The sequence below is a fragment of the Littorina saxatilis genome, linkage group LG16, assembly GCF_037325665.1.
Source record: "Littorina saxatilis isolate snail1 linkage group LG16, US_GU_Lsax_2.0, whole genome shotgun sequence".
Taxonomy (NCBI): Eukaryota; Metazoa; Mollusca; class Gastropoda; order Littorinimorpha; family Littorinidae; genus Littorina; species Littorina saxatilis.
In genome coordinates this window covers 1,298,111-1,319,808 of record NC_090260.1, presented here as the reverse complement: position 1 = coordinate 1,319,808, position 21,698 = coordinate 1,298,111, and the positions used below count along the sequence as shown (strand labels likewise).

General features: G+C 41.5%; 1 protein-coding gene across 1 annotated transcript; it reads right to left on the bottom strand.

Annotated features, from left to right (window-relative positions):
* Positions 1-506: 506 nt before the first annotated feature.
* On the bottom strand, positions 507-18,607 carry LOC138950167 (ornithine decarboxylase-like). The gene is made up of 7 exons (XM_070321909.1): positions 18,439-18,607; positions 17,523-17,660; positions 16,426-16,582; positions 15,629-15,788; positions 13,965-14,092; positions 13,339-13,550; positions 507-1,270 (listed from the first exon to the last, which is right to left on the bottom strand). The coding sequence occupies exons 1-7, from the start codon at positions 18,603-18,605 to the stop codon at positions 1,222-1,224; spliced, it is 1,011 nt and encodes a 336-aa protein (XP_070178010.1). The 5' UTR covers positions 18,606-18,607; the 3' UTR covers positions 507-1,221.
* Between the last annotated feature and the right edge of the window lie 3,091 nt (positions 18,608-21,698).

Genomic DNA, 21,698 nt, shown 5'->3' with positions numbered 1-21,698 from the left:
CTAAGACTCCATACGTATGCTATATATAGATCGTAACGCACACTTCCAATTCCAAATTACCAACATCAAACAAGGCCTACATTGTTTGCTAACAATGAACTAATATACGCATAAACAACAAACATAGCCAATGAAAAGCTGTTCAGATTTCACTGTGCAGCGCTGAAAGTCCACAAAATGGGGCACTAGCCTTTGGCTAGTACTTTTCATAATTGTGACCCTCCACCACGGAACGAGTCGCATGTCACCTTTGCATGATTTTCATATTTTTACATTTTTCGAAAGAGTGTTTTATGCTCTATCCAGTGGTGAAAACCGTTTTAGAAAAAAGCGAAAAGTTATAAGCCTGGGACTAAGGTGACCCTCACACTGTTACCAGACACTCCCCGGACTTATATTAAGCCTAGCGCAGAACCGCGCGAGGTGACATGCGACTCATTTCGTGGTGGAGGGTCACAATTTACTAGCCAGAGAGCAAATTTTAGTTTTTTACTCGCCAAACCAACCATTTGTTTCAGCAACTTTACTCGCATTTGGCGAGTGGATTAACATTTCTACTCGCCATTTACATGTTTCTACTCGCCATGGCGAGTAAAATACTCGCCACTTTCAGGCCTGCTGTGAAACAACACCAGAGTGTAGTGCTACTCGTGTAATATATGTACAAATAAAGTTGATAATTCAAAAATAAAACAGTGCCACGCTGTTTAAACGACAACGATACCGAAAAGTGCTTTATGCTACAACACAAATCTCCCCTCGTGCATGGGAAATGTTCAGGTACTGTTAAACTATCATAAAATCAAATAAGCTGTTTACAAACAAAAATGCAGCAAATAAAAAAAGTGCTCTATACTACACAGTATTTTCCGTCTTGTCCATGAAACGTTCAATAAACTTGTTGTATGTTTATCTATTTGTTCAGACCGTAAAACTCCACTGGAATGTCAAAAATATACAAGTAAAGATGCACAGTACCAAAGTTAAAAACAGGCTCACACAGTTAAAAACCAACAACCGATAAATCAAAAGAAAACTATATAAAACATAATTTTGAGAATATTGCATATATCATTTTCAACTCTGGTAGAACAATGACACTTATGATAAATTACATGATTATTACTAACGTTCTTATGAATTATAAAGGGAATCCTCGACAACTCTGAATCCTCTGATCACGTGATCAACATGGTGGACAGACTTGTGGCTGGCTGCATATCATTGTTCCGAGTCTTCTGTGAGTGTGTCTGTGGGGAACAGCTTCTTCCTGCAACACAAACCGACAAGAGGTGTGTGAGTGTGTTTTTGTCCAATCTTCTTCTTCGTTCATGGGCTGAAACTCCCACTTACACTCGTGTTTTTTGCACGAGTGGGTTTTTACGTGTATGACCGTTTTTTTACCCTGCCATCTAGGCAGCCATAGGCCGCTCTCGGGGGAAGCATGCTAGATATGTTTATATGTTCTATAACCCACCGAACTCTGACATGGATAACATGATCTTTTTCGCGTTCACTGATTCTTGTGCTTGCGTGTACACACGAAGAGGGGTAAGGCACTAGCAGGTCTGCACATAGTTTGTCTAATCGAAAAAAGAATATTTTTTTTCTAAACCAGGATAGTACTGTTGTTCAAAGCAAAACGAACACTGAACTAAACAATTACATTTTGATAACAATAAAACTTACCTGGCTCTTTAATAGTCCAGGCATCTTAGCCACTTTAGTGAAGGGAACGTTGAAGTGACAATGACTAGGTTTAAAATGTCCCTTATCAGAAAGTTCAACCTCAGTCCTTTGATGTTTATTAAACACATTTTCATATAAAGTTGGCGCTTCATATGGAAAAGTGGCTTTGAAATTGACCCTAATCCTTCTTTGGGCTCTGTAAATGTCGTTTGGGGCTATGGTTGTAAAACGGTATCTACTGGTCACCCCAATGTATAAACTGAAAACTCTTTCTGCACCAGAACACGCAGAAAGGATTGTATCTGCCTGATGTCTGATGCTTTTCAAAATCCCCAACCACTAACACCTTCAAAACGGACATTAACTGACACTGTTGTTTTTCCCTATATAATCCTTACTATTTTTCCGAGACGTCGTCCTGTTGTGTATTTAGCTTGCCACAACCTCATACATGGTCCTAAAAGTTAAAGTTGAAGAAAATACTAAAGATAAATGAACAAGCTGACGCAGTGTCATTCGCACCGTGAATCCCCCCATGGGAACATACTAAAGTCTGGTTCCAAATAGGCTCAATTTCCTTCTATTTCTTTGTATTTCTGCCTCGTAGGGGTAGGGGTGTTCAAACCAAAGGCACCTTTAAACCAAAATTCAAATCACACATCTTACAATACTAAGACACTCAGCAGTGAAAGGGTGTCTGCTGGTAAAATATTCCAAACAATCCTAAAAGTACTTCACTACTAAACGTGCTTTTAAAAAGAGCCGTTATTTTTCCCTCTATAATCAGTATTGTGTTTTCTGCGAACATGTAGTCTATTTAGATGGTTGTCATGTGCACATGAGTTGCTAAAGCGTTTTCAGTTGGGCATATGTCGAAAAGCAAAGAATTAGCCCTTTGAAAACCATCAGAACTGTCACACAAAAATAACATTTACCTATCTCACCAACTGACCAAACATAGGGCTTTTCCTTATGTATTATGTATTGTCGTGTTTTTTGTAGCATACTTGTGAAAACAGCCACCACTGTTGTAAATGATACTTTAAAGAGCATTATTTCATTTTTACAGTTGAAGGACAACCTGGACTGCCGTATATTACAGCTGTTTTACAATCAGCCAAAATTTTCTTAACAAACGTATGTTAAGAACAACTCCCATAGTGAAATTGAAGGAAAACAAAGTGAAAATCCCCCTGCCATAGAGGAGCTAAAGAATCAACAATAAACGACTGCATGGATAGCTTGATGCACGAATGCATTGCGGACATGTTTGTCTCCAACCAAGAGAAAGTTCCAAAAAATCCCTTTTGTGCTTCTTATTATACAGTGACGTCAAAGACAGCCTTTTCTGCTGTTCATACATTCAGGGGTTATGGTTACACTAAACGACGTAGTTGTAGCCATACTGCCATCCAGATTTATTTTTTCCTTGCGAGCAGTCACAGGGTGTTTGTGCTGTCTGCCAACCGTTAGATGACCCCGCCCAAGTCTGTTAAGGGACCGTTTGACCGTTATAGAACGCGTCTTTTTGATTTTTTGGCACAGTTGGAAACGGTTGATTTTTATCCCTACTATTGTTTCCAAACATTATATAGGAATGTTTTGTGAACAACGGATAATAGCCGCTACTCGCATGTGTAGCAAAAGTGAGCGTACATACTCACCCTGGTCGTCCAGCCGTTGTCCGTTGCCCGTCTTTATCTGTCTGTACTGAACATTACCTTTGGATTTTTCTCGAACGCTATGAAGTGAAGAAACACCAAATGTTGCAAAATGTTGTATGACCCCAAGAGCTCAAAAAAGATACTTGAGAACCTTGACCTTACCTTAAGGTCAAGGTCACAGGGAGAATGAATGTGGTCTAAAAACTGCAAAATTTCACATTGTGCCAGTTTTCTGGAAAACAAATTAAAAACAGCGGGCTTAGTTTTGTATGGTATACAAGAAGAAGAAAGCCTTATCTTCTGATACCATTTTGGTTGACCTCGCTTCAATGTCAAGGTCAGAGGAGCCCTTCAAAGTTGAATTGTAGACATATTTTGATGTGAGCTTGCCCCTTTAACTTTACTATGGACGATATCTCTTACAAACTTAAACACTGAGTGGGGCGTTTGTTAGAATTTCATAGTGAGCCACATCTGGTCACATATCGTTAGGGTCAAGGTCACATTGACCCCTATGAAAAATTTGACCAAGCCGGGTAAAGAAATCCATGTGTCTTGGTAAAAAATCTTAACAAAGCAAAGCCCATGCGACTCTCATGCTTGACCTTTGTCTTAAAGTGACCTTGACCTTCAGGTGACCTTGAAGGTGAAGGTCTAACAACTGAAGCTGGCAAGGACATTGTACACTATTAGAACTGGTTTACAGATTTTTCCTACCAAATTACACATGACCTTTGGCCAAGGTCAAGATCATCAAAGGTCACACATCACAAGGCTATCAATTCAAGACATAGGAAGCATAAACATACTTATTGGCACTTTCTACAAAGAGACATTGTCACTTTTAGTGATTCAATTGCCCGTTTCAGTCACATTTCATAAGGGGCAAAGTGACCTTGACCTTGATGATATGTGACTAAATGTGGCTCAATATCAGTATATAACATGTGCCCCACACAATTATGAAGTTTGAAAGATTTTTTTCATAGTTCAGGGTCAAGGTCACTTCAAAACATGTATACAATTCAACTTTGAAGGACTCCTGTGACCTTGACATTGAAGCGAGGTCAACCAAAATGGTATCAGAAGATAAGGCTTTCTTTTTCTTGTATACCATACAAAACTAAGCCCGCTGTTTTTAATTTGTTTTCCAGAAAACTGGCACAATGTGAAATTTTGCAGTTTTTAGACCACATTCCATCTCCCTGTGACCTTGACCTTAAGGTAAGGTCAAGGTTCTCAAGTATCTTTTTTGAGCTCTTGGGGTCATACAACATTTTGCAACATTTGGTGTTTCTTCACTTCATAGCGTTCGAGAAAAATCCAAAGGTAATGATTTGTACAGACAGATGAAGACGGGCAACGGACAACGGCTGTACGACCAGGGTGAGTATGTACGCTCACTTTTGCTACACATGCGAGTAGCGGCTATTATCCGTTGTTCACAAAACATTCCTATATAATGTTTGGAAACAATGGTAGGGATAAAAATCAACCGTTTCCAAATGTGCTAAAAAATCAAAAAGACGCGTTCTATAACGGTCAAACGGTCCCTTAACAGACTTGGGCGGGGTCGTCTGACGGTTGGCAGACAGCACAAACACCCTGTGACTGCTCGCAAGGAAAAAATAAATCTGGATGGCAGTATGGCTACAACTACGTCGTTTAGTGTAACCATAACCCCTGAATGTATGAACAGCAGAAAAGGCTGTCTTTGACGTCACTGTATAATAAGAAGCACAAAAGGGATTTTTTGGAACTTTCTCTTGGTTGGAGACAAACATGTCCGCAATGCATTCGTGCATCAAGCTATCCATGCAGTCGTTTATTGTTGATTCTTTACCTCCTCTATGGCAGGGGGGTTTTCACTTTGTTTTCCTTCAATTTCACTATGGGAGTTGTTCTTAACATACGTTTGTTAAGAAAATTTTGGCTGATTGTAAAACAGCTGTAATATACGGCAGTCCAGGTTGTCCTTCAACTGTAAAAATGAAATAATGCTCTTTAAAGTATCATTTACAACAGTGGTGGCTGTTTTCACAAGTATGCTACAAAAAACACGACAATACATAATACATAAGGAAAAGCCCTATGTTTGGTCAGTTGGTGAGATAGGTAAATGTTATTTTTGTGTGACAGTTCTGATGGTTTTCAAAGGGCTAATTCTTTGCTTTTCGACATATGCCCAACTGAAAACGCTTTAGCAACTCATGTGCACATGACAACCATCTAAATAGACTACATGTTCGCAGAAAACACAATACTGATTATAGAGGGAAAAATAACGGCTCTTTTTAAAAGCACGTTTAGTAGTGAAGTACTTTTAGGATTGTTTGGAATATTTTACCAGCAGACACCCTTTCACTGCTGAGTGTCTTAGTATTGTAAGATGTGTGATTTGAATTTTGGTTTAAAGGTGCCTTTGGTTTGAACACCCCTACCCCTACGAGGCAGAAATACAAAGAAATAGAAGGAAATTGAGCCTATTTGGAACCAGACTTTAGTATGTTCCCATGGGGGGATTCACGGTGCGAATGACACTGCGTCAGCTTGTTCATTTATCTTTAGTATTTTCTTCAACTTTAACTTTTAGGACCATGTATGAGGTTGTGGCAAGCTAAATACACAACAGGACGACGTCTCGGAAAAATAGTAAGGATTATATAGGGAAAAACAACAGTGTCAGTTAATGTCCGTTTTGAAGGTGTTAGTGGTTGGGGATTTTGAAAAGCATCAGACATCAGGCAGATACAATCCTTTCTGCGTGTTCTGGTGCAGAAAGAGTTTTCAGTTTATACATTGGGGTGACCAGTAGATACCGTTTTACAACCATAGCCCCAAACGACATTTACAGAGCCCAAAGAAGGATTAGGGTCAATTTCAAAGCCACTTTTCCATATGAAGCGCCAACTTTATATGAAAATGTGTTTAATAAACATCAAAGGACTGAGGTTGAACTTTCTGATAAGGGACATTTTAAACCTAGTCATTGTCACTTCAACGTTGTTCTCTAATATGCTTGGACTATCACAGTTACAAACACCATAGTAATTAAACAAAATGTGCTATCAAACGACTTTAAATTACAGGAATGTGCTCACAAGAGTCTTAATATAAAGTTGTCAAATCAGTGCCAGATCAATAGGCACGCAATATCCATGTTTATTACCAATTCAGTGCCCCATATGGCTTTTTGACCAATCAGGACGGATTCTAGGTGACCCTCTAAATGTTATAACGTTCAGGCAGGGACCCTTTTTGTTTATCAAGCTAAAAATTAACAAGACAAAGTAAAAATTTAAATCAACAATATCAGCGTGATTTATTCTAACGAATGACACTTCAAATGCTGTTAGATAATATTCTCTGTATCTAAAAAATACCGAAAAGCGAGTTTTGTCGGTGGGTGCTTTACGGAACAGCAAGGCACCGCCCATCCTCTGAGTGTACAATGCCGACCCGCTCACTTGAAATCTAAATTATCTAAGTTCGGAAAAATCAAGTGAAATTGCGTCACTCGCTTAACGTCATATGTATCTTTACGTCATTTCTCATCCGTCTGGAGTCGGTTCTAAATCTGTCGCTCTCTGTTCAACAAGAAAATGCGAAGCAACCGAAACGCATGTTCAACATGGTTTATCTTGTGAGATTGTTGTGTGTCAAACGCATTTTGACCTGTGAATATTGATTACGTCAGGTGTGTTACTCTGATTGGCTGACCCAGGTCACGAGAATTCTCTGACTGACAGGCATAATCAGGTAGGAGCGCTAAAGTTCCCATTGCGGCTGTTTTGTCTAATTCGCGGGGTCGCTTCGAAATTTCTGTTGGTCATATTAAACGGTAATAAAACCGTTATCTTTTTATATAAACGACTTGTGTCTGTCTGTCTGTCTGTCTGTCTGTCTGTCTGTTCGCGATGCACGGCCAAAGTTCTCGGTGGATCTTTTTCAAATTTGGACACCGTCTTCAGCTACACCCCGGACACAACCTCATCGATGAGATATTTCAACACGTGCTCTCAGCGCGCAGCGCTGTGCGCGCTGAACCGATTTTTTTTGGGGGGGTTGTTGTTGTTGTCGGGATCCACTACCAGTAACTCTTCCTTATCTTCTCCAGTGATTTTCAGCCGCGATTATCTCCCTTCCTCCGTGTGGCGTCAATCCATATTCCCGTTACAGGGTTACTATTTTTAGAAGGTCACTGCACGTTACTATTTTTAGAAGGTCTCCAGTGTTTTGCGCGTTTATCTCCTTTCCTTCGTGCCGGGTCCCAGGCGCAGCCTGGTATTCGGCTCTACTTCTTCCCGCGAAGCCGGTACCCGGCGAAGCGGGTAATCATCTAGTTTCTAATATGCTGACTGTTAGCAAATGATAACAGACATGTCTCACAAACGATACCAGCATTCGCCTAAAAGGCTCATGCTTGATATCTTTTTTCTCGACATGTCTGTTATCATTTGCTAATAGTCAGCATATTAGAAATAACTCATAGTAATGTAAAGCGCATTTCAAAAACTGTGTTGGTTGTTTATACTTATAGGCACAACAAACAAACAAAACCAGAACCACAAGACACAATTGCATTATTTTTACATTTAGTCAAGTTTTGACTAAATGTTTTAACATAGAGGGGGAATCGAGACGAGGGTCGTGGTGTATGTGTGTGTGTGTGTGTGTGTGTGTGTGTGTGTGTGTGTGTGTGTGTGTGTGTGTGTGTGTGTGTGTGTGTGTGTGTGTGTGTCTGTCTGTCTGTCTGTCTGTCTGTCTGTCTGTGCGTGTGTGTGTGTAGAGCGATTCAGACCAAACTACTGGACCGATCTTTATGAAATTTGACATGAGAGTTCCTGGGAATGATATCCCCGGACTTTTTTAAATTTTTTTCGATAAATACTTTTGATGACGTCATATCCGGCGGCACTGTCACACCCTCATTTTTCAATTAAATTGATTGACATTTTGGCCAAGCAATCTTCGACAAAGGCCGGACTTCGGTATTGCATTTCAGCTTGGTGGCTTAAAAACTAATGAGTGAGTATGGTCATTAAAAATCGGAAACCTGTAATTAAAATTGTTTTTTTTATTAAACGATCCAAAAACAATTTCATCTTATTCTTCGTCATTTTCTGATTCCAAAAACATATACATATGTTATATTTGGATTAAAAACAAGCTCTGAAATTAAAAATATAAAAATTATGATCAAAATTAAATTTCCGAAATCGATTTAAAAACAATTTCATCTTATTCCTTGTCGGTTCCTGATTCCAAAAACATATAGATATGATATGTTTGGATTAGAAACACGTTCACAGAGTTAAAAAGAATAGAGATATAGAAAAGCTTGCTATCCTCCTCAGCGCAACCGCTACCGCGCTTTTCTGGATTGTTAATTTCACTGCCTTTGCCACGAGCGGTGGACAGACGATGCTGCGAGTGTACCGTCTTGCGGAAAAAATGCAATTCGTTCATTTTAATTCTGTGAGTTCGACTGAGCCTGACTAAATGTTGTATTTTCGCCTTACGCGACTTGTTTAATCTAAATATATCTCTCTATTTTAAATTATATCGGGCTCAAAAACAACGAAAACCCGGTTGATGCAAATGAAGTACCCCGTGTTCATTTATACGGTGTTTGATCTGCCAGTGTTTGGTGTCTTCCCTGAATACTTGTTTTGTTTAATCGATATTTAGGCCGCCAAACTGACTCAATGGTTTGATATCAACTTGGTAAAATTACGTCCGTTTAGATTTTAAATATTTCTTTTTTTGTATTAAACTTAATCTTGTTGCTATATCAATTTTGACTGAGGATAACAGTTCCTGTCTCCTATTTTATGAAGTGGTTTCACTCGCCCTTGAAATGAGTTTACAATGGCAGTGTGTCACAAAGATGTGAGTAAGGTATTTGGAGATAGGTTGGGTTTTGTAAATACGTCGTGATTTTAACCTCCCTAAAGATTGGATTGTTGATGCGTAGACAGGTTAGAAGCGATAGCACGGGTTTCGTGTGATTCACGAGGAAATAGCCCTGGCTTAACAGAATTGTGTTTACGAGTTTGAGCGATAAAGCTGGTTTTGAGACCAAGAGAGACACAGCGTGTCAAACTAAGCAACCAAGACGGTTGGGTTGCGCTTGTCGTCTTGTTCAGGGAACAAGTACAACTCCTTCTCCAGACGGGTCTCTTAAGGTAAATGAGTTATTATGATGTATAATATTTAAGCTAATGTAACACATTCAAAACCTATCTTGTTTTGAACATGTACACAAATCTAGGTTAGTAGTTAAGGGGAAGCAACTGTTGTTTTTTGGGTAATGTGAACATTGATTGTTGCCTCCCTTTAATTAGTTTTTCAACTTGGTTAATGTGTTCGGATTTTATAAGATTGTTTAAGTTGTTTTAAAAGTGTTATTTTGATTAGGTGTTAATTATAAACTTTAATAAGTTGTAAAGATATTTTATTTCATTTTAGGACATTATTTTATTGTTAGAAAATCTTCCAGTTCGATTTTTAGAGTTTCAGCGTCACTTCCGCCCTCCGCTGAAAAGCCGCCAAGTTGGTGGGACATTTTTGGGAGCACTTTTTGGTTCTAAATCAGGTGAATATTGATTTCTACATTGTCATCTGCTTGAAATATGATCAGTTACTAGTTTAGCAAGATGAATAGTATAAATTGGAGTGGTTATTTTTGTAAATCTGTTCCGAAACTGAAATATTTGTAATTTGACTATTTTGTGGGTTTTTTGACAGAAGCACCTGTCACAGAAACAGTGCAGAATATTTGTATTTTTGGTTGTAGTTTGTTTGTATGAAGTGCGTAGACGGACAGATAAGTGTGTCACTGATGTTTTGAAGTTAAATAGGGTTTAGGTTTTATGAAGAAATTTAGTTTTGGATTATAATTTGAAATGTGAAGTAGAAGAAAGTTTTGCGCATGCGCGGAAATAACCGAAAGCGCATTGCATTATTGGAAAGTTGGCTGCCGCTGTTTTATGGAAAAAAGTGTTTGTGACTAGTGTTTTATTTTGAGATGTTTGAGGTGAGATTTCATTCCAAGTGATTTAGACATTGTGATTTGAAAAAGTTTTGTCATATTGGTCAGTTTATCACTGCAGATAAATGTGATTATGTATGGACACTTCTTGTAGCTAGTTTTGAGTTTGTAACAATGGTGGCGTGGAACACATGTGATGTGTGGTATTGTTACAAAGAAGAACAAAGATGGTTAGTCACTGTCTTGTAGGATAACATATAGTCTTTCTTCAATGAAGATGGAATTGATCACAGTAGGCAAAATGTTACTCCTGTGTTAGGAAGAAGATTTGCTATTTATAGTTGGTAAATAGTAAATGATGTCTAAATATCAGCTGTTTCTAGTTGATAATGTGGAATGATATAACGATAGTGGTGTGTTTGAACACAGTAACTATGTGGTAATTATTAGTAATAATTACTAGCCTCTGGTAACATCTGGTAAATATTATTTGTGTTTTATTGTGTGGTAAAAAGAAAATGTTTGTTTAATTTTCAGAGCCAATCAGTCTGGGTTTCACATCAGTCTGACTGAGTGGTTTTTGTTCTGAGATTTTGTGAAGCAACTTACGAACACTGGTTTGGGTTTTAACTGGGTTTTGGTTTTAACTGGGTTTGGGTTTTAACTGGGTTTGGGTTTTAACTGGGTTTTGGTTTTAACTGGGTTTTGGTTTTAACTGGGTTTTGGTTTTAACTGGGTTTGGGTTTTAACTGGGTTTTGGTTTTAACTGGGTTTTGGTTTTAACTGGGTTTGGTCTTTAACTATGTTTGAGTTTTACCGGGTTTGAGTTTAACACTGTTCTTGTATTTCATTCTGGGAAGTTTGTTTGTTTGAAAAGAAAAGACAGACAAGAAAATAAAAAGATTTTGAAACATTTATTCTGCTTTGTGTGTTATTTATTGTAACACATAAAATCCCCTACCCCCTTTCTTAACACAATTGATATTTTCTAAATTAAAACTGAAAAGTCGAGAGTGTTACACTTGAATACATAGTTGGAATGTAAAATATTAGTGTATGCAAAGTGCACTAAATTCTAGTGTGAAGTTTTTAAGAGGATTTTTGTTGAGATTGTATTACGTTTTGTTGGGTAATTTCTTGAACATAAATGTTGTTACACATTATGTTATGTTAAGATGTTGATGCTATGTATGGTAATGTCATTAATGGATTACGTGATCCATGGGTTAAGTATAGCTTGGATATTGATTGTGGACGGAATGACATACATGAAATGATGTCAGAAGTACGTGTGTAATGTTTAGTAGAATGTGAATGGAGAATGGAAGTGTGATAATTGTTATTTTCGGATTACGTTAGGGTATTTAGTAAATATGGCCAAGAGGGAGAGAAAGGGAAGAATGAACAAGAGAGATGATACACGACTGTTTAGAAAGAAGAGATGGTTTAAGAGAATGTTATATTAAGACTTGGGTTATTCTTTAGGAGTTTCCATGACGGTGTACGGGGGTTGGTACCCACACTGAAGATGAATTCGTGACGATGTCAGGACAAGAATCCACATCGGCCAAGGTGGAAGGACGGTGGAGTCCCCATCAACACTGGACGTTGAAACGAACCGGTGCTTTTCGCTAAGTGCGAAGTAGTGTTTCCTCGAGGAGGAACTTGAGATATGGATAACGGTATCGGCAAGGATTACAGTTACAAAAGAGTGTGTAAAGGACTGCAGGAATGAGAACTACGAATTCGTGAGTGTCTGTCAACATCCTCTCTTGTGGCCACTAAAAGATTATATTGTATTGCTATACTCTGGAATCACTTGTATTAAGTGATTACGATAGTATTATGTGAACTGTGCGCTGTGAGTGGAAAGTTGTATTTCTGTTATTGATGTGAAGATTGTGAATTGCTTTTTGTGAGGATAAATAATAAGTCTGTATCCTCCAAATTATGTGTGTGGAGTGTATTGAATTAGAGTGAAAGGAGTTAGTTAAATAGATAGGGCAGAGCACGCATTAGTAAAAGTAACTTCTCTAATTACATATACCACTTCATGACACAGTGCTACAGGAGGAGAAAAGGACTATGACGCACTCACCCCACATTGCCACTGCAATGGTAAAACACGAGATGCCGAGGAAGTCCGTTGAATGAAATAGCCGTACTAAGAATTTGAAACGATTTATCCACAGCAGTGCTAGATGACAATAGAAGAACAGTGACGCACTTGTCACACAGTGTCACATCAAGGGTACAACACTCGCGTCTATAATACTGCGTCGCTCACAAGAAATAACGGCTTTAGGTGTGACGAAAAAAAGAACAGGGCCGGAGTACGGTGATAAATACAAGACTTCTTTTACAACCATTTGAAAAATACATACATCCCCCGTGGCTGCCCGCATAACGAAATCGTTTTTCTCGTGTTTTGAACTTGCCAGTGTTACAGCACAGAGCAGAGTCCGTCCCGCACTTCGCTTTGTCTGCATCACGTGGCCACGCAAACATCCGCACAACGCAACATTTTCACGAGAAAAACACGTTTACTTGTTTGCTTTGTCTTTATAACACATTTCTATCTACATTTACCACTACAACACCAAATTGTTTACTTTATTTTGCAAGTGAATCGTTATCATACAAAATTTACGTTAGCACGAGACGAACAAAGGGAAGACACTCATGCACATTTTCTCAGAGCGCGTCTGCTTCTCCGACTGTTTCGATCGAATCGTGAAATATCTATTTTTGCGGAAACCTCCCGAAGCAATGCAGTCTCAGCGGCTTCCACCTGTAACATAATCGCTTTTATTTGGAATGTGACGTGCTGTACTTCGTCAGGTCACACCTATCTCAAAAACTAAGCGTCGCACAGAACCAGCGCCCCTCCATTACTACAGAATGGTGGTGAAGGAAATAGCCATACACACAATTTGATCGATATCACTACAGCAGTGCTGGATAATGAGAGAAGGATCATGACACACTCACCACACAGTGTCACAACAATGGTACAACACTAGCGGTCGAGGAATGCCGTTGAACCCACTAGCAGTACTGAGACTGTAGGCGCCCATGTCTTCAAAGTTGATGACGTCACCCACTTGCAGTTCGGGAAGCATGACGTCACTGAGAATTTTATCGATGCCGTCACAGGTGGGACCCCATACGTTGGATCCATACTTCTCTGGGCTTTTAGTGGGCTAGGGAGTTTCGACAACAGAAAGAAGCCAAACAATAGGAATTAAGACTGCTAACGGAAAAAAAACTAATCAAACCAAACACACACACACACACACACACACACACACAAACACGCACGCACACACACACACACACAAACAAGCACGCACACACACACATACACACACACACACATACATACTCACACACGCACACACACACACGCACACGCACACACACACACACTCACACACATATACACACTCACACACACAAATACACACACACACACACGCACACACACACACACACAAGCAAAGAGTTCAGTCAATATTTGACATATTAAAGTGACACACAGCTAAACAAAAAAAAAAGGTTTAAACAAGTAAATAAGATTACATGAAAAGAACCCAAATCAAAACAATGATACACACATTCACAAGCCTTGCTTCAAGAAACTGGTGGGCCATGTCAGCGTAGAGACAGTTGAAGGAACCAAACACTCCGTCATTGACGTAGTAGCCGAAGACCTCCCCTCCTTTCGAGCCTTCCATACTGTCATCTGTAACCGGATTCATGTCCATGTTTTTACGGAGTAAATCTTCGCCAAATAATATTTGTGCATGAATTGGAATGAAACTCAAAGAAGGAGCCACCAAGAGTTTTGAGGTTTTGCGAATATGGTGGGGGGGGGGGGGGGGGGGGGACTCAAAGAAAGAGCCACCGAGAGCTTCGAGGTTTTGCGAATATGGTGGTGGGGAAGGGGGAACTCAAAGAAGGAGCCACCAAGAGTTTTGAGGTTTTGCGAATATGGTGGGGGGGTGTACTCAAAAAAGGAGCCACCAAGAGCTTCGAGGTTTTGCGAATATGGTGGGGGGGGGGGGGGGGGGTGACTCAAAGACGGAGCCACCAAGAGTTTTGAGGCTTTGCGAATTAGTAAGGGGGGGGGACTCAAAAAAGGAGCCACCAAGAGTTTTGAGGCTTTGCGAATTAGTAGGGGGGGGGGGGGGACTCAAAAAAGGAGCCACCAAGAGCTTCGAGGTTTTGCGAATATGGTGGGTGGGGGGGGGGGGGACTCAAAGAAGGAGCCACCGAGAGCTTCGAGGTTTTGCGAATATGGTGGGGGGTGGGGGGGGGGTGACTCAAAGAAGGAGCCACCAAGAGTTTTGAGGCTTTGCGAATATGGTCGGGGGTAGGGGGGGGGGGACTCAAAAAAGGAGCCACCAAGAGCTTCGAGGTTTTGCGAATATGGTGGGGGGGGGGGGGGGGACTCAAAGACGGAGCCACCAAGAGTTTTGAGGCTTTGCGAATTAGTAGGGGGGGGGGACTCAAAAAAGGAGCCACCAAGAGTTTTGAGGCTTTGCGAATTAGTAGGGGGGGGGGACTCAAAAAAGGAGCCACCAAGAGCTTCGAGGTTTTGCGAATTAGTAGGGGGGGGGGGAACTCAAAGACGGAGCCACCAAGAGTTTTGAGGCTTTGCGAATTAGTAGGGGGGGGGGGGGGGAACTCAAAGACGGAGCCACGAAGAGTTTCGAGGCTTTGCAAATTAGTAGGGGTGGGGGGGGGCGGGGCAGGTAAACTACACACAACAGTTTACGGTTTTCATGGTGCCAGCATTCCCTTATTGTCGTGCCTGCAGCGCGTGGCACAGACATTGATGACGACTTTCACATTGATGACGACTTTCACATTGATGACGACTTTCACATTGATGACGACTTTCACATTGATGACGACTTTCACATTGATGACGACTTTCACATTGAGTCTTCTTCTTCTTTGTTCATATGCTGAAACAACCACGTTCACTCATGTTTTTTACGTGCATGAAAGTTTTTAACCCCGCCATTCGGGTAGCCATACGCCGCTTTGGGGGGATTCAAGTTGAGTGACGTAGGCGTTCACTGTGGCTCTAGTTTTCTAATAGGCGAGTGTGCGTTGTGTCTATTGTGGTACAATAGACCCCCCCCCCACCCCCCACCCCCCCTCCAAGAATCTGCGATAATCAGGTCTTAAAAAGTAGGGAGTCTTAAATTGGATGGTCTTAAAAGAGGGGTTCACTGTCTTGCAGGGGGGACTGTGCCGGCGACCTGCCTACCGTTGCTGGCCACACGGGGAGAAGCCCGACGCTTGGCGATGACAGTGACGGTGAGACTGAAGGCTGTCTCTACCAAGTAGCGTCCCGGTTCCGCCATGATCCGCACCTTCCGCTTGTCTGGGAAATGGAGGTCCAGGGCCGTTCTCAGCACCTCGGCAACCTGAGAACAGCGAAGGACGTTCAAAAATACAAGGTGATCGTGTGTGTGTGTGTGTGTGTTTGTGTGTTTGTGTGTGTGTGTGTGTGTGTGTGTGTGCATGTGTTTGTGTGTGCTTGTGTGTGTGTGTGTGTGTGTGTGTGTGTGTGTGTGTTTGTGTGTTTGTGTGTGTACGAACTTGACTATGTTCATGTGCGAGTTTTATTCATACTTGTCATTTCCCTTAGAGAATGAACAAAGTTATGTAGGCTTGTTGTCATTTCGGCAGTATTCCTAAAACGCACTAACACAAACGAACGCGCAAGTGCACACATACGATTTATCCTCAACACACACACACACACACACACACACACACACACACATACACACACACATACACACACATACACACACACAAATACACACACACACACACACACACACACACACACACCCACATACACACACACACACATACACACACACACACACACATACACACACACATACACACACATACACACACACAAATACACACACACACACACACACACATACACACACACACACAAACAAACACACACACACACACACAAACTCACCCCACCCCACCCGCCGCACACACACACAAACACCCAAACATACGCATGCACCATACCTGTCCAAAGCTGACGAGAGAGGAAGGGAAGCCGCCCCCAACGTCCAGAATGTGGAAGTGAAAGCCCAGAGCCTGAGCTTCGTCAAACACTGTGGCCGCTGACCTGACCGCTGCAGCGAATATTTCAGGGTTCTCCGCTCCGCATCCAACATGGAAACTGTGCGTCAACAGCAGAACATTGAGATTGAATGTGCATTGTGTGTGTGTGTGTGTGTGTGTGTGTGTGTGTGTGTATGTGTGTGTGTGTGTGTGTGTGTGTATGCGTGTGTATGTGTGTGTGTGTGTGTGTGTATATATGTGTGTGTGTGTGTATATGTGTGTGTGTGTGTGTGTGTGTGTGTACCCATGTTTCCACAGGTTTGGTTGCCTAAATCACCATAAGGCAACCATCCACACGTGGATGGCAACCTAAACTCTGGATGGCAACCTAATTGTGTGGATGGTCGCTTCATTTAACACCGTTAAATTGACTTTTTTGACGGAAAGAATGTCATAACAATGTTCAAAATGACATTCTTTCCGTCCTCTATAGGCGACGAAATAGGTCAAATTTTGTGCATTTTTTAGTGCAAAATTCTTCGATGCCGGAGCGAGTACTGCACCCAGTGCTGTTGTAGTGCAAGTGCACTAGAAAGGCACTACACCCAGTGCCGCCTCTTAGGTAACCATCCACACTTTAGGTATGTGTGTGTGTGTGTGTGTTATTGTGACAAGAGAGAGATTGACCGAGAGAGAGGGTCTCAGAGTCACAGAGATACAGACATGGAGGAAGAGAGAGACAACGACAGAGAGACACAGACACAGAGATAGCGAGACAGTCAAAATTGGAGAGAGAGATAAACAGAGACAGATCAGGGACAGAGAGGGTTGATGTATGAGTAAAACAGAAAAGGAGGATGAGAAAAAATCGCACCTGACTTCAACAACATTCAGCCTTAGGTAGCGAGCTGTAACAGAGCAGTGACAAAGAGATTGACCGAGAGAGAGGGTTTGAGAGTAACAGAGACACAAACAAGGAATAAGAGAGAGACAAAGGCAGAGAGACACATAAAGAGAGATAGAGAGACAGTTACAAATGGAGAGAGAGAAAGTTGCACCTGACTCCAACAACATTCAGCCTCAGGTCGCGAGCTGTACGGAGCAGTGAGGATGCGTCCAGCGGGTGACAGCCAAACTTGTTACCAAGCTCGTGCAGCACTTTAAAATTCGACGGTGGATCAATTCGCAGGAGCAGCCTGCAAACACGGACACTTTGGACGTTGGCTTGACTTCGTTCTTTTTTCTTTTTTTGCCCACAAGTAAATTTAACAGCACACACACACACACACACACACACACACACACACACACACACACATAAATACACACACACACACACACATACACACACACACATACAGACACACACACACATACAGACACGCACACACACATACACACACACATACACACACACACACACATACACGTACACACACACACACACACACACACCTACACACACACACACACACACATACTTACACATACACACACACACATACATACACACACACACACACACACATACACACACACACACACACACACACACATATACACACACATACAGACACACAGACACACAAACACACACACCCACCCACACACACACATACACACACATACAGACACACACACAGACACACACACATACAGACACACATACAGACACACGCACACACACGCACGCACACACACAGACATACACACACACACACACACACGCACGCACACACACACACACACACACACACAGACACACACACACACACACACTCACACAAACGCACACACACGCACGCACACACACACAGACACACACACACAAACACACACACACTAAATGTCAAATAAGAGAGAGATAGAGAGAGAGAGAGAGAGAGAGAGAGAGAGAGAGAGAGAGAGAGAGAGAGAGAGAGAGAGAGAGAGAGAGAGAGAGAGAGAGAGAGAGAGAGAGAGAGAGAGCTTTACCGTGAAGAAGGAAAGGCAGCTTTGATTTTTCGCAGTTCCTCCTGGTTGTCAAAAGTCATAAGGTCCACGTTGACCTGGGCAGCGTAACGAATGTCACTGGTCAGTTTACAGGTGTGAGCATACACGATGCGAGACGGCTCTACTCCCATGTCCAGAACCGCCGACATCTCTTTCTGTTCATTCGAAATGTTTTATCAAGTTGTGGTGATGTCGGCGATGAGTAGCCCAACACACACACACACACACACACACACACACACACACACACACACACACACACACACACACACACACACTGTGACACACACACACCCGCACACACTCACACACACACACACACACACACACACACACATACACATACACAAACACATTCGTACACGCAAAGTCAACTTATGTATAATCAAAGATGGTGTGTGCATCTGTATTATCAAAAAATCTATGTACGTCCGTTTGTCTGTCTATCTGTCTGTCACGCACGCGTTTGGCCGCTCATACCTTCGGCGTTTGTGGGCTGAAATTTAGCACAAGAATCGACGATTGTCGAAAATAATTTGATCGGGTTTCTGTGGGTTGTGAAAGAGTGAGTTCCCTTGTTTTTCCTCGGAAAAAAATATTGACATGTGCTTCCTGTACACGTGTTTGAGACACAAACCCTCGCTAGTGATTGGTTTAAGATGTCACGTGGGAAATAAGGTAACGTGGAAAAGTGACAACGTGCCTTCCAGGCCAGTCACAGGCGAGAGGGTGTGTCCCTTTCGCTAGAGGTAGGAACCTAACCGTTTGCTACGACCGTGTGTTCGGCCCTTGCCAAGCTCCTCAAATGTTAGCTCAATCGACTCACAAGCACCGTGCGGATAGAAGGACACCAGGCAGACAAACACACAGACAGAGTGAATCCCACGCGCACACACACACACACACACACACACACACACACACACACATACATGCAAGGCCACCCAACTGGGTTTATTGCTAACATTATGTCAACTGGGTTCCACATGTTCTAAACTAGTGAGCACTTCAAAAAGCACTATACAGCTTCATTTAGTTGTAAATGATCCGAATATGAGTAAAAAAGAAAAATATCTAAACAAACTTCGATGTTGCTGACTTTGGAAAAGTTTGGAAAAGTGGGTTTCTTTTTTGTACTAGTGGGTTCCTTGAGATACACACCGACGACCAAACTACCAAACTGGGTTCCAAACCTGATTCTGCTGTTTGGAGCCTAAATTTGGAAGTTCCACCTTGTTCTCTCAGGGGCGGATCCAGGGGGGGTTTCCGGACCCCCCCCCCCGCCCCCCCCCCCCCCCCCCCCCCCCGCTTAATTTTTTTTTTAAATTAAAAACAAAGAAAAACTGATGGCTCAGGTTGCACCAGATTGCTCCATTTTCCTTGATTTATATCAAAACTGTTCCGGGGGGGCATGCCCCCAGACCCTATAGGAGCAGGCCTTTGTCTTTTAAGTGACAGTTTTAGAAAGTAGGTCGGCAATTTGCTGTCTCAGGTTACACCAGATTGGTCAATTGTCCTTGTTTTGATCCAAATTTGTCTTCCTAAATATACTTTTTGGAAGGTGTATTAGAGGAATTCCGGGGGGGGGGGGGCATGCCCCCAGACCCCCCTAGATGGTTTAAACACTTCGCGTCCTCAATTAACTGTTTCGCGTTGTCGAACTCTCCCTAAAAGACATTTGAACCCCCCCCCCCCCCCCTCTTAACCATGCTGTGATCCGCCCCTGTTTCTTGTGTGTGTGTGTGCGTTTCGATATCAGTAACTCATCGTCAATTGTGGAAAGTCATAATAAGCCTGGACACATTAAATTTGCCGCCACACCAAATACGAATTGTGATGTTCAGGAATGAGCCTATGTCCGAAAATGGAATTTCTTAGCCTATGGTTACAAATAAATGTCTAACCAATGGCTAAAAGCCATTTAGCCACAGGCATATTAATGCATTCGGCCTTGGACTAAACATTCGTTTTGGTGGTAGAGGGCCTCACCACTATTAAAAAAAAAAGAAAAAAGGTCATGCATTCTGTACAGTATTCAACATTCAACAGAACATTCATTCGTCCATTGGCTAATCCGCAATTTGTAGCATTATTTGTGAAGTCTGTAACGCTCCTATTATAGACATGGATGCAAACACTCAAGACAAATGGATCAAGTTTAGTCAGCCAATTTTATTTAAATCGATGTTAACTGACAAAACACTTTTTGTGAGCAAAACACCGAATGAACTACAACAGCAAATTTAATTTGAAACATTAACCAAGCACATTTATGAAAAATGATGAAACTAAAATAACAAATAATCAGCATATTTTACATAAAACGAGCCTAATTTTCACCAAATTGTAATATCTCCACAAGTCATGGGCCAAAATTTACAACAGACATGAGATTATTCAGTAATCCCTTTGGTGAAAATGGTCCATGGAATTCAAACAGTATACGAAAACTAGTGACATTCCTTCTGGTAATTTGTCTTGGAAGAAAACAAAAGCATATACTGCATAAAAGTATATATGTACATGCCTCAGGTATTCAGGACTCAAGAATACTTATTCCTCAGCCCATAAATAGGGTGATACACCATAACATTAACAAACAGAAATTCATATGAAAATATTCGGCACACAGGCATACTTGATACTGGGTTAGTCTTTCTTTCTTTATTTATTTGGTGTTTAACGTCGTTTTCAACCACGAAGGTTATATCGCGACGAGGGAAAGGGGGAGATGGGATAGGGGAAAGGGGGGAGATGGGATAGAGCCACTTGTTAAGTGTTTCTTGTTCACAAAAGCACTAATCAAAAAAATTGCTCCAGGAGCTTGCAACGTAGTACAATATATGACCTTACTGGGAGAATGCAAGTTTCCAGTACAAAGGACTAAACATTTCTTACATACTGCTTGACTAAAATCTTTACAAACATTGACTATATTCTATACAAGAACCACTCAACAAGGGTTAAAGGAGAAACAGAATCCGTTAGTCGCCTCATACGACATGCGGGGTGCAGAGAAATAAGGATGTGGAAAAGAAGACTTTTGGTAAGTGAAATAAAGGTGATGGATCCAGTCAGGTAGAAATAAGACAACAAGAAAAGAATTGGAAAACTGCAGGGAATAGTAGGGAGAGTTTTCTTGGAAGGAAATATAGGTGAAAGGACTGGTAAGGCAGAAATAAGACAAAAGAAGAGAAGAAACAGAACCGTTAGTCGCCTCTTACGACATGCAGGGTAGCATC